This window comes from Ostrea edulis, chromosome 2, assembly GCF_947568905.1.
Source record: "Ostrea edulis chromosome 2, xbOstEdul1.1, whole genome shotgun sequence".
NCBI lineage: Eukaryota > Metazoa > Mollusca > Bivalvia > Ostreida > Ostreidae > Ostrea > Ostrea edulis.
The window spans coordinates 26,272,768-26,287,336 of NC_079165.1; the positions used below are offsets into that span (position 1 = coordinate 26,272,768).

Here is a 14,569-nt window from a genome sequence, read left to right on the forward strand (position 1 = left end):
TTGTAGATCTAGCCCAAACTTCTTCTTTAAACACCCATTTTCCATTAGCTTTGCATTCAAAGCAAGATATATTGGCTAATTCCCCCACCCACCCACCCGACCCCTCCCACTTTTTAGAGCAATAATGATAAAGTTAAACTGATGAAATGAACTTGTGTAGTGAAGGACAAATACTCACCCCCTCCACCTTCCCACAATGTGGGAGTTTGAAGTTTGTGCAAACGAACATCAGTTTTGTGGGTTGTTTTTAGATAATTATGACGTCAGCTTCTTTACCGGCTGCCCCCCCCCCCCCCCCCCCCCCCCACCCTCTATCTCTTTGAAAATTAATGCCTGTAGATACTGTATGTCTTCCATTTAAAAAAAAAAATCATCGCCACACGATATTAAAACTAAACACGTGCACTAGGGGACATTGAGACAAGATAAAGAGACAGGGAAATTCAGAGATTATATAGTTCAGCTTATTTAGACGAAAAATCAACCACGTGGACGTTGAATAGCAATACTGTGTAAAATTCAGGCAACAATATATATGTGTATTGTTCACATTTCGCAAGCAATGTCAACCTTTTCCCTCATTATGATCCCAGATTTGTTCATTAAACGTTTATGTTATCGTATTTTTAGAAATGATTCTGATTTGTAGATTTGTATACAACTTAACTTAAATGCTGTATTTTCGGATTTCGGGGATTGGTTTTAATTTTTGAGAGATGATGTAGAAGAAAGATTTGATCAGATACTTTGTCCTGTGTAAGCCGCACTCTACAGTGTCACGTCCTCTATCACACAAACAATAAAAAGTACGGCATGTAGCTACCTATTATTATCGTCAGGTAGATAAGCTCATCAAGGTGTACAGTCTCACCCTCAAGCCGTACTACATACCAGACAGCAAAACTCACGAGATAACGCATCAAGACACTCGTCAGCTGATCGACTGAAGTCCCCCGTTCTCATCTCAGGCAATCAAAGGTCCCTCGTTATCATCACTATCCCCTATATCTGCCGGTCGCTGCTGAAAAATCCTTCTTGTTCTGCCACGAGTCATCCCGCCGTCACTCCCCCCTCCGTAGCGAGAATGAAGGGGGCCTTCTTTTTCCTCGCTGCACTAGGATGCTATTTGTCGTCTGCCCAGGAACCAAAGAGATGTATTGTACCATCACAGTTTCAAGTATGTTTGAAGCTATTCAATATTTGTCTTTCATTATTTAGAAAAGCATTCATTATTTTTTAAGCGATGCAGCTCAAATTACACACTCTGTGTAAAGTGTTAATGCTTCATGAGAGATTGAACTTTATGTACTCTGATAATCAATCCTATCTCATATCCATTACATCAGCAATTTGCACTAGCACTATTCATATTTATATATACTCACAGAAAGCTCCTGGTAGTGATTCTTTATGAGATTGAAGACATTAGCATCGTTCAAGCATGGTGCAACATTTTCTTTTCTGCGAATCTCAAATCTTACATATAGCGCTATCTTTGCTTGAAACGTTAAAACATGGTTATATCGAAACTGTAGGACCAGTCAAAAACGCTCGAGATATATCCCATAAAATTTTCTTCATTTTCATAATTTCGCAATAAGCTTGAATTCGTTATAAGCATGTACGTCATAAATGTGTTTTACTGTACTGAGAAGCTGTGGGGACAAGTAAAAAAAGTCGAACTTTTGCAACAAAATTGTATAATTAGTGTAACATTGAATTGGAAGGATCTTGGTCCCCAACTTCATGTTATTTGGGGAGAACAACATGTCGTGATGTCAAAAGGATTTATTCCGTGATATTAGGTACTCCAAATAAAAATAATTATTGCTACGAAGAATATACATTTCACATATGATTGATTGATTAATTTGATATTGTTTAACGTCCCTCTTGAGAATATTTCACTCATATGGAGACGTCACCATTACCGGTGAAGGGCTGTGAGGCCTATGCTCGGCGCTTACGGTCTTTGAACAGGGGGGATCTTTATCGTGCCACACCTGCTGGGGCCTCGGTTTTTGCGGTCTCATCTGAAGCACCGCCCCATTTAGTCGCTCTTGCGACAAGCAAGGGGTACTGAGGACCTATTCTAATCGGATCCTCACGGGACCATTTCACATATGAATATTTTTTTTTATATATATAATTTTTTTATTTTTGTACACATACCGGTATATCAGATATACAATAATATTATATCCAGAGAAGAAGAAAAAAGAGGGAAAAAATGGCTTAAATACTATGTGTACACAGCAAGATACACTGAGAAGTCCTTGAGTGTGCGTGCTGCAATTTCACAAATGAATTTTTTTTATGAAACTCAAAAATTTATTTCGTATAAAAATGGTAAAAAGGAAAAGTTTGATGCCCAATGGAATCGATGGAACCTTCTGTTTTCTTAACTTCTCTCTCTTCCTCTTCTTCTTTCTCTCTCAAATCCCACATACCTTCAGCTCACATTTGAATATCTGTCAGGCGTTGAAGTATTTTTGAAATATGAATATCTGTCATAGGTTAAAGTGTTAGTAAAATGTGAATATCTGTCAGAGGTTAAAGTGTTAGTACAATATGAAAATCTGTCAGAGGTTAGAGTGTTAGTAAATTGTGAATATCTGTCAGAGGTTAAAGTGTTAGTACAACGTGAATATCTGTCAGAAGTTAGAGTGTTAGTAAATTGTGAATATCTGTCAGAGGTTAAAGTGTTAGTACAATGTGAAAATCTGTCAGAGGTTAGAGTGTTAGTAAATTGTGAATATCTGTCAGAGGTTAAAGTGTTAGTACAATGTGAATATCTGTCAAAAGTTAGAGTGTTAGTAAATTGTGAATATCTGTCAGAGGTTAAAGTGTAAATATATATAAATCAGGTATATTGTTGGTCAACTTCTTTCATCAATAAGAACACGTGATGTTGTACAATTATTGACATTTTGCAGGTCAATACGTAATAGATTTTAGAAATGTCAAGAATTAATTTATCATATATAGTTTAAAACATCGAAACTGGCTACAAGAGTCTACAAAACGATACTTGCATGGTTGCCCATCTTTGTTTACAGCTAGTGTGGACTTAGTCGAAAGCGATTAAAGACGCGTGTTTTTGTTTATGTTATGATTGAATTTAAAACATCGACACCGGCTGCAACAGCTTATCAAACGATACCTAATTGGCCGTGTTTGTTTACAGTTAGCGTGCAAGACCAGGTCGAAAGTGATAAGAGACGGAGGTTTTCATTGGACGACAAAAAACGCGAATAATTACCAAATCATATTTAGTTTGATGTTGGAAAAATCAAATGTTCTATTCATCTCAAAGACACGTGGGTGTGGGCGTAACGTCATATTTCTTTTTTCAAGTTTCTTGGATCTCCACCAATCAGAAAGCTGGGAATTATTCAATCATACATCGATTCATGTTATTTTACATTCTTCAATAGGCTAGAATTGCCCAGCTGGATTATGCAAGGAACGAGGTGAATAGGATTGCGTTTTTCTATGACGCAGTCAACAAACGGGAGGTGGTCTATGACGAACTGAGCGAGTTTACACCAGGAAGACGGTAAAAACGGCAGTTTGGTCGAAGCTTTCTAGAACTGGATTTCATTTCAATTCTGTAGATAATGATCTTGATAATGCCGACTAAATCCATTTTTGTGCACTATCTTATAGTGTTGTGTTCAAATCTATTGATATTGAAACGAATTGTGACTATTTTCATTCTCAAAAATGTAAGAGATAGCCATAATTAGTTTCAACATAGAATGATCAGAAGACTCTGAGAGTACATCTAAAACAGAATAGTGATAAATTCTGTATATAGAAACGAATCCTCTAATATGTATTCTATAGTGGAGTTTCCCCCTAATCCAATCTGTGAAAGTTAAAAATGAATAATGACAGAATGATGTTGCTATTGTGCATCTGCTATAGTTCTGTAGTTAATTACTAGAAATTACTAATCTCGCTTCTCTCTCTCTCTCTCTCTCTCTCTCTCTCTCTCTCTCTCTCTCTCTCTCATGATTTTTAGTGTAATAAGAAGGATCATTTACCTATACAGTAGAATTTTAAAATGTCAACGATCAGAAAAAGTTTTGTTTTAATTGCCTGAATATATACATAATGTATTAGATATCACCGTCGGAAACCCACGGTTGATTACGCTTCGTTCCTCTCTCATCAACCGTGGGTTTCCGACGGTGATTAGATATTAGAACATCTATTTTCAGGTTCTACAAGTACATTATACTCGCCAATGAAAAGGTAGAATATAAGATAGATCTAAAGACCAATAACTGTACTAAGGCCCCGGTCAGACCCTGGAGGGACATAGGGATCCCCCCAAATGCTACTTTCGTGAACGAGTACACATTAGGCGGGCCTGGCGAGAACGTCATATTACAGGAATGGTCCGACTCTGTCCCTCTGCGACGTAGTAAGTATTACAATACTCTACACTCTGTATAACGCTTATTGTGAGAGAATGGTCCGACTCTGTCCATCTGCGACGTAGTAAGTATTATAGTACTCTGCACTCTGTATAACGCTTATTGTAAGAGAATGGTCCGACTCCGACCCTCTGCGTCGTGGTAAGTATCATAATTCTCTGCACTCTACACAACGCTTATTGTGAGAGAATGGTCCGACTCTGTTCCTCTGCGTCGTAGTAAGTATTACAATTCTCTGCACTCTGTACAACGCTTATTGTGAGAGAATGGTCCGACTCTGTTCCTCTGCGTCGTAGTAAGTATTACAATTCTCTGCACTCTGTACAACGCTTATTGTGAGAGAATGGTCCGACTCTGTTCCTCTGCGTCGTAGTAAGTATTACAATTCTCTGCACTCTGTACAACGCTTATTGTGAGAGAATGGTCCAGTACATTATACTCGCCAATGAAAAGGTAGAATATAAGATAGATCTAAAGACCAATAACTGTACTAATATTGTGAGAGAATGTAGTAAGTATTACAATTATCTGCACTCTGTACAACGCTTATTGTAAGAGAATGATCCGACTCTGTCCCAATACGATATGAAATATCATATACAGCATGCAAAATTCTTCGTCTGCTCTGCCATGCGTATTATTGCGAGATCTCGTAGGTAGATCTAACTGAAAAATCAAAATATGACAATCAACGTGAAAATGTAGTTGTTCAACACAGACTCGGGCTATTGCAACAAAGAAGGGAAAATCATATGATGGTAGATAAAAAAGAATACACTCTAATTGTACGTTGTTGGTTTTTTTCAGCTTGATATCAAATTCAAACCTTTCAAATACCGACGACCTTCGTACTCGTACAGTGATGTAAACACTACCTAAAATGGGCATATGCATGAGGAAAGTCGCGGTTCGAATCCCGGCCGCGACAGACCTAAGTCGTTAAAACAGGTAGTGACAGATCCATCGCCAAACGCTCGGATCAGGTGTAAATGTCACGGGTCCTCAGAGATGATGTCCCGTGTCACAGTAGGTGTGACACGCTAAAGAACCCTCACTGCTCAATTAATTACCGTAAGCGCCGAACATTGGCTTAAATTTGAAGCCCTTCCCCGGTAGTGGTGACGTCTCCATATGAGTGAAAAATGCTCGAGAGGGATGTTCACATAGTTCCACGCTCCTGTGACGTCATAAGATTTCGCAAAGTCAATGATTTAACAAGATTTATGCATGATAGGAACATAAATTTTGTTGGAGTTTTTTTTAATAGCTATTGTAAAAAAAAAATCTTGTTAACCATAAACTATTTCAAAAGTCTAAGTTATATATGAATAATCAATTATATGTTTTAAAATATTGAATTCAAGGGCAATAACTTTGTTTTCGTTAAACTAATTATCAAGTCCATAATGCGATAGATTTCCTTTAATTTTCATAAACATTTTGTATATCTTTTAAAGAAACTGTTTCATGAAATTGTTATGAATACTTTTATATCGTTTCAACCAGTTTTTGTGAAATTTTGATAATGCTTTTCTGACGTTGACACGGGTATATAAGTGCTAATTGATAAAAAAAAAAAAAAATATTGATACCGCAACATACTTATTTTATCATATTTATTTGTTACTAAGATTTATTATAATCAAATAAAAGACTGACTCTATAATTCTAGGAGGGTGGCATTACCTTAAACAAGATACAATCAATCAATCAATATTTGGGCATATGCAAATAACTTGACAAATGACAACAGGAAGATCAGTTTCAGTACATCAAACATGGCGCACAAATATGAATCAAGAAAGTGGAATCTTTCGAAATTGTTAAAAACGGTAAAAACGAGTCTCGCAAATCGTAAGCTGCAGGTTGTTTAAGTTAAGAAAACCAAGAAATGTTTAGAATGATAAAAAATGTTGTGAGAGTGAATCACTCCCGCATCTGCACCATTACGGAGATCCTAAAGAGTTGTAGCCCCCCCCCCCCCCAAAAAAAATTCGGAGAGGGCTATGTACATTATTGCAGTTAAGTCCGACTCTGTTCCACACTGACGGAGTAAGTATTACAATACTCTACACTCTGTATAACGCTTATTGTAAGAGAATGGTCCGACTCCGACCCTCTGCGTCGTAGTAAGTATTACAATACTACGTACTCTGTACAACAATTACCGTAAGAGAATGATCCGACTCTGCTCCACTGATGGAGTATTGATTGATTAATTGATTTATTACGTATTTTACGTCCCGTCGAGAATTTTTCATACATATTGAAACGTCACCAGCTGTAGGTGAAGTACCACAAATAAGTATTACAATACTCTGCACTCTGTATAACGCTTATTGTAAGAGAATAGTCCGACTCTGTTCCACTGATCGAGTAAGTATTACAATACTCTGCACTCTATACAACGCTTATTGTAAGAAAATGATAACGATATCACTTCGAGTGGCAAAACTGGAGGAGGGCAGACATGGCGAAAAGTTTTAGTGTTTCTTGCTACTCGATCTTTCTCCATTTTTTTTTTTTTTTTTAATATCCGAAAGACCCGTGACTTTCTCTTTTATGCCGGGCGTTTGGAGAAAGATCGAGTAGCAAGAAACACTAAAACCTTCTAAGCTTAGATCAAAAATTGTTGCGCTTAGTCTAAGACTGGTGACATCTGTACAAGGGTGAAAAATCCTCAAATAGAAAAAACATACAAACAAGCACTCAAAAAAAAAAAATTAGATCGGCTTTAATCACATCTCTATCTCTATTTTTTTTTTTTTTTTACAGATGCCCGGCTCTTCATATCCTTCACTCTTAACAACTGTTATCTTACAAACGAAGATGTCCTGGCCGGCGGCGCAAATATAACCGATTCGGTTTCTTCCCGATTTTACGATCTTGTCGAGGGCATTGAGAATCCAACTGTGTTTGTTGTCCCTTCGTCATGTCTGAAGACGACGCATGTGCAGAGGGAACCCTTTACTCTGTGGCCTTGAAAATTGATACTGTTTATTATAGACAGATACAATATTAACAAGCAGATGGGTGTTATAACAATTAGATGAAGTCTTGACAAGTAGAGACTAAGGATGTATACAAAAAACATCATGTATATAAAGACTATATCAGAGCATGAACACAGTAAATAAATGTATCAGAATTCAAAACAAGAATTACAAGTTGGAGATTACAAAATGCGCCAAAATATCCTTTAACTGTGAGGGCATACCATTTATGAAAAATACTCACGTTGAAAAGGATAGAAGTGTATATATGAATAAAAGTGTAATTTATTATTCATTCCACGATGTATATGTAATATAGAAGCACAGATGTACATATATTAACTATATATTAACTACATGTATTTATGATATGATGCAATAAATTTAGCATCGGTTTGGTCTGGGTTTATTGTGCAATATTAAATTTCCTATGAGAATGTAGGGAAGCTCATTCAAGCTAACTTGCATGTGATATGTACGTGGGGTGCCAAAGGTGTGTGTGTGTTTATTTGTGTATGCGGAGTGATATTTTAAAGAGCATTTAGATTATGTAAGCGTGTGAAGTATCTGTTTTGTGAAAGACGAGAGGTGACTCTAGTCAGAGTTACGTGTAAAACTGTACCTGTAAAATACTCAAATGTACTAGCTTAGTGGCACTTTCGTAAATTAAAACTTTGCACAAAAATTGTCGTTTTTTTTTTTATTCAGTGACTTCACAGACCATGTGCTGTTAAGATGTGTATAAAAAGGTGATACTAGTTCACTAAAGCGTACTTATTTATATACACGCATAATATTATATATGATGCAAGCAGTGGCGGATCCAGATTTTCGACCGGAGGGGGTGTGTGTGAAACTCGAAGTATTAGCCAAAATACTCAGCCATTTGGGGTGCCAAATCTTGAGTTTTCATCTATATATGCCAGTAATGCCTTGTAATTTTTTGGCGAAAAATCGGGGTGACAGCCCCCGTGCCCCCCCCCCCCCCTTTAAATCCGCTGCCGGCTAGCGTTTCCGAACAAGAGTGTAACACCCAACCCCATTATACTTATGCATAAAGTAAATGCACGGTAGTTGTGTCACATTCGTTAATGCTTGAGCGTGTGAAATAGAAAGTAAAACATAACTAGCTTTATAATAGACAAGACAAATTGATTGGTTATCAAGGGCCTGCAGGGGGCAAACACAGAGTAGAATTACACATACAGAGAAAAATATATTGATAAGTACATATATTACATGACACTGCTAGTTCAGCATACCTTGAGGCGAAACCAAACGATCTATTGAGGTACAAGTCGTGGCAAATGTCGACCTACTTAATTAGGCCAAGATAACAAAATTATTGCCAATGCATTAAGATTGGATTCCTAGGCTATGTGAAAAAAATGTGACTCGGTGTATATAAATACAACTCGGACTACCGTATGCATATGAAAAGAGTCTTGTCCTATGATCCTCTGCAGAACAAGACCAGTATGGAAACAGCCTTGTAGTCATATCGTTACGTTCTTTGGACATCGAACTAGGCTATATAACAACCCGTCTTCAGACAGCGGTTTAGTTATTTATATCCGGCTTGCTAACCAATAATAAATTGAATCATTCTAGTCACGTATGAAATAACATGCATCCATTACAAATAACCTGCAGTGGTCTTCCTTTACAGCGAAATTTGTTATAACGAAATATCGCTTATCACGCAGTAAAAGTTGTGTCACAATCCATTTTCTTCTTTATCCGTTATGACGAAACAACTCTGTGTTGTCCGTATAAAACGTCGTCGGATAAAACGAAATCCATTATCATCATGGTTGATCAAACACATTCAGACACAAACGTGAATTAAGTTTATATATCAATGAACATAGCTACCCAAGCTCGTGAGATGTCATATAGTTTATCTGCAGTCTCTCTCTCTCTCTCTCTCTCTCTCTCTCTCTCTCTCTCTCTCTCTCTCTCTCTCTCTCTCTCAGGTACTAAAGTGTTTATTGACTATCTGCTTTCAATTCACTTTTACTTGCAATTGCTATTGAACCATATTACTGATCTATAGGATGTTGATAGAGTACAGCTAGGGCGTTGATAGAGTACAGCTAGGACGTTGATAGACTACAGCTAGGACGTTGATAGAGTACAGCTAGGACGTTGACAGAGCACAACTGGGAAGTTGACAGAGTACAGCTAGGGCATTGACAGAGTACAGCTAGGACGTTGACAGAGCACAACTGGGACGTTGACAGAGTACAGCTAGGACGTTGACAGATTACAGCTAGGACGTTGACAGAGTACAGCTAGGACGTTGACAGAGTACAGCAATTACGTTGACAGAGTACAGCTAGGACGTTGACAGAGTACAGCTAGGACGTTGACAGATTACAGCTAGGACGTTGACAGAGTACAGCTATGACGTTGACAGAGTACAGCAATGACGTTGACAGAGTACAGCTAGGACGTTGACAGAGTACAGCTAGGACGTTGACAGAGTACAGCTAGGACGTTGACAGAGTACAGCTAGGACGTTGACAGAGTACAGCAATGACGTTGACAGAGTACAGCTAGGACGTTGACAGAGTACAGCTAGGACGTTGACAGAGTACAGCTAGGACGTTGACAGAGCACAGCTAGGATGTTGATAGAGTACAGCTAGGACGTTGACAGAGTACAGCTAGGACGTTCACAGAGTACAGCTAGGATGGTTGATAGAGTACAGATAGGACGTTGACAGAGTACAGATAGGATATTAACAGAGTACAACTATGACATTGACAGAGCCCAGCTAGGACGTTGACAGAGTACAGCTATAAATACATCCCCTTCCAGGCATTTTCACATGTCAGTTCCAGAGGCTGGTCTGCGGCACCAAATGCAACAAGAAGGAAGAAAATGCAACGGACCAGATCGGGATTCGAAAATGGGCCCTCTGAATCTCCAATCAGGTGCTCTACCAACTGAACTATCTGGCCACCGGAGATCCAATCCGTATGACCTCAACATGTCAAGATTCATACTCACATTGTTCACAACTGCAGCGAAGTTACTTGGAAATGGCTATCATAGCAATTTGTAGATACATGTATATCAAACGCAAAGGCATGGAATTGTAAATATTCTCGGTAAGGGCGCTCCTCACTAGAAACATATTTTCCCGCCACAGAAAGTCGATTACCGGATCTATCACAGGTACCGGTAATTTTGTCTGTTATAACAATAGTAGAGGCCAATACCATACCACCCCATTATAAAAAACAATCGATGTTAATAAAAATAAATATTATAGGGGGGGGGGGCGTATTGTAAAGAATCCTACTATTATTATTACAGACAAATAATTATATAGTTCCCGCGGCTCTCATTTACGTCTAAGCTCTTTGATGTGTGTAACATATTATGATATTTAAACAATCAGCTCGATATTCGTGTAACGAACCTATCTGCATTTCATTTTGAAATGTAACTTATCCTGACTTAAATCCAAGAAAGGTCCTGGATTAGATCATATTTCTAATGAAATGCCTAAAGCATCACAACACTTCATCAGTCCTTGTTTGCTGAAACTTTTAATACTGTGTTTACATTTGGAGAGTGTCCTTCAAAATGGTCAGAAAGCTTTATCTGTCCTCTATTCAAATCCGAAGATCCAAATAAGCCAGAAAATTGAGGCATAGCTATTAACAATAGTATTGACAACTTTTTGCTGGAGAATGATATAATTAATAAATCACAGAGAGGTTGTTCTAAGAAATCTTGCACTTCAGATCATATTTTTGTGTTGAAATGTTTGATTAACAAATATTTAAAGGCTGGTGATAAGAAATTATATGCCTGCTTTGTTGATTTTCGCAAGGCATTTGATAAAGTCATTCATGCTGGCATTATGTACATACTACAATCATATGATATCAGTGGGTATTTTTACAGAATTCTTAAATCTATGTATAAAAATGATCGATTGTGTGTGAAAGTAAATGATAAAATGAGAGATTTTTCACATCTATGGTTGGAGTTAAAGAAGGTGATGTCCTCAGCCCATCTTTATTTAAACTCTTTATAAATGATCCCCCAAGTATTCTATATAACAGTTATGTTACTGTTACTCTAGATAATGAAATATTTCATGTCTTCTGTATATCGATGACCTTGTTCTATTATACAATACCAAATCAGATCTCTAACATAAACTAAATATCCTTCATGAATACTGTAGTGAATAGTGTCTAGAAGTAAACATTAAAAAAACAAAAGCAATGATTTTCAACAACTCAGGTAGACTACTGAAGGAAAACTTTTGTCTTGGTAATGATACTATAGAATGTGTAAAACAATACAAATATATGGGTTTAACTCTTGAAAACAATGGAAAGTTTATAGAAGCAAAGAAACAGTTATATCAAAAAAACTTAAAGGCATGCTTCAAATTTTACAGGGATGTAAAAACTGTTAATCCCTCTATAAAAACTTTTTTTTTATGGTTGTGAGAACTGGAGCATTATTAATGTTACCCCAAAAAGAAGAAACATCCCATTTTTTTAAATATATATTCAGAGAGTGGGATGTGAATAAGCTAAATATGAAATTCTGTAAATATATGATGGGGGGGGGTGTCTAAAACTTGTACAAATATAGGGATCTATTCTGAACTGGGTAGGTATCCATTATATATTGATATGCTAAAGCAAACATTTATGTACTGGTATAGACTAGAACACTCAACTTCAAACCTATTACAGGCTGCTTTCAATGAGTGCAGGTCTAACACCATTAACAGTGACTGGTATTCTAGTATATTATTCTACAGTGAAAAACTAAATATCAATTTGTCCCACTGCAAAAAATTATGTGAAAATAAATTTAAATTGTACCTAAAAAAGCAACTGAGTAACAATTTCTCAATTAAGCTTTTGGGAAAATATCCGTACCAGTTATATGCAAGTGTAACGGGAACCTTGGCCACGGGAACCCAAATTCTGTATAAGGGTCACAACGACCAAAATTCTATAACCAGAACCAGTGTATCAGGGGCAATAACTCGGGTGATCGAATGCCCTGTTAACACTGGCTCTAGTAAAATTCAACCCAGGCATCGTTATTCCTGAACTATGGTGAACACATCCGAATGAAAATACCAGTAAAGAGTTTACAATTTATTAATGATTTAGGATTGATTGATATTGTAAATGTTAGCAAATAACAAATCAAACAAGAGGTACTGTGAGCAATGCTCACTAAGAATACCCCCCGCTTACCCCAATCTCCCAAAGGGTGTTGGTAATAGGTATAAACTACCTCTTTTCTGAGTGTAAAAAACAAATGGCATGACAAACCGAACCATATTGATACTTCGATGTCCAGTGCGCGTGACCTTTGACCTTTTGACCCCAAAATCGATAGGGAACATCTTCATCCCATGGGTAGTCCATATGTATGATATGGTGACTGTAGGTGGAAAGGATAACGCTTTAGAGCCCGGAAACCATATTGCTACTTCGATGTCCAGTGCACTTGACCTTTGACCTTTTGACCCCAAAATCGATAGGGAACATCATCATCCCATGGGTAGTCCATATGTATGATATGGTGACTGTAGGTGGAAAGGATAACGCTTTAGAGCCCGGAAACCATATTGCTACTTCGATGTCCAGTGCGCTTGACCTTTGACCTTTTGACCCCAAAATCGATAGGGAACATCTTCATCTCATGGGTAGTCCATATGTATGATATGGTGACTGTAGGTGGAAAGGATATCGCTTTAGAGCCCGGAAACCATATTGCTACTTCGATGTCCAGTGCCCTTGACCTTTAACCTTTTGACCCCAAAATCGATAGGGAACATCTTCATCCCATGGGTAGTCCATATATATGATATGGTGACGGTAGGTGGAAAGGATAATGCTTTAGAGTCCGGAAACCATTGCGTCTACAGACGGACGGACAGACAGACGGACAACCTGATTCCAGTATACCCCCCCCCCCCCACACACAACTTGTTGCGGGGGGTATAATAATAAAATAACAAAGTGTGAAATAGAATCAAAGTTTAAATGAATCAACAAAAATGAAATGTTTGTAAGAGAGGTGAGAAAATGTGACGGAATGAAAATATCTGAATATGTCCCTACTGGTTTCAATAATCTTAAATATTTCCAAGAAATAGAAAGAGAACGAGCTACATCTTGACCTAAATAGAGAGTACTGCGTAGAATATGAATGTCAGTACTAAAGTATAAAACCTCCTACTGCTATCCACTACACCTTGAAACAGGACTTGGAAAGGAAAAACCTATAATAAACTTGCAAACTATCTACTAACTCTGAGTATTATCCTAACAAAATAACACCTAAAGTCTGCAATAAAACCTTGAGGTTTTTAGCAGTTCCTAACACCTATTCTTACAAAAATCCATAGGCGCCTGGGTCAAGGATATTGCACTATAACCTATATGTAAACAATGGAGGAAATTCGAACCACGAATAAATATTTCTCTCTGATCTATGGTGTCTCTTTATACATTTTTTCATGTTCCAGGAAGCTTAAATACACGTGTCATTATCACAAAACACTAATTTATCCACGTTTTAAAAAATGTCTTATCCCACTGATTCATAATATAATAACGAATCAGTGGGATAATACAAAAAGTTGTTCAAGTTTGAAAAATACCTGAATTTAAAAACTCCAGACAATCTAATATGAATTCAGAATTAGTAATCATTGTTTACGGATAGAAACAGGCAGATATGAAAGCAAAAAATTATAACTATGGTAAATATGAAATTCTTCCTAGATGTGAGAGAGTCTGTCAACACTGTATCTCAACTTCAACAGAGGATGAATTACATTTTCTACTTGAATGTCCACTATATAATAATCCTAGAGGATATTTTTTTAATAAGATATTCAAAACCTTTCCAAACCTAGTTCTGCTTAACTTTACTGATTTGTCTACATGGATTATGTCAAATGAAGATCCTGGGTTTACTGTTTTATTATGCCAATATTTAATTGCAACTTTCAATACAAGAAAACAACATACATGTACAATATAGTTATGTGCATGTATAAGATGCAAGTTGATTACTGCAACATTTTTTACCATGCTTGTACTACATGAATATGTGTTTTGTGGGTTT

General features: G+C 37.2%; 1 protein-coding gene across 1 annotated transcript; it reads left to right on the plus strand.

Annotated features, from left to right (window-relative positions):
- Positions 1-968: 968 nt before the first annotated feature.
- Positions 969-8,123, plus strand: LOC125681595 (mammalian ependymin-related protein 1-like). Its single transcript, XM_048921754.2, has 4 exons — positions 969-1,177; positions 3,438-3,559; positions 4,227-4,432; positions 7,221-8,123. Exons 1-4 carry the CDS (start codon positions 1,085-1,087, stop codon positions 7,427-7,429), a joined length of 630 nt encoding a protein of 209 aa, XP_048777711.2. The 5' UTR covers positions 969-1,084; the 3' UTR covers positions 7,430-8,123.
- Positions 8,124-14,569: the final 6,446 nt, after the last annotated feature.

What these genes read in the sequence shown, in the direction of transcription:
- LOC125681595 (XM_048921754.2), top strand. Translation starts at nt 1,085, where the DNA reads ATGAAGGGGGCCTTCTTTTTCCTCGCTGCACTAGGATGCTATTTGTCG. An exon ending in TTGTACCATCACAGTTTCAA is followed by an intron (nt 1,178 to 3,437) that starts GTATGTTTGAAG and finishes ATTCTTCAATAG; the next exon opens with GCTAGAATTGCCCAGCTGGA. An exon ending in CTCTGTCCCTCTGCGACGTA is followed by an intron (nt 4,433 to 7,220) that starts GTAAGTATTACA and finishes TTTTTTTTACAG; the next exon opens with ATGCCCGGCTCTTCATATCC.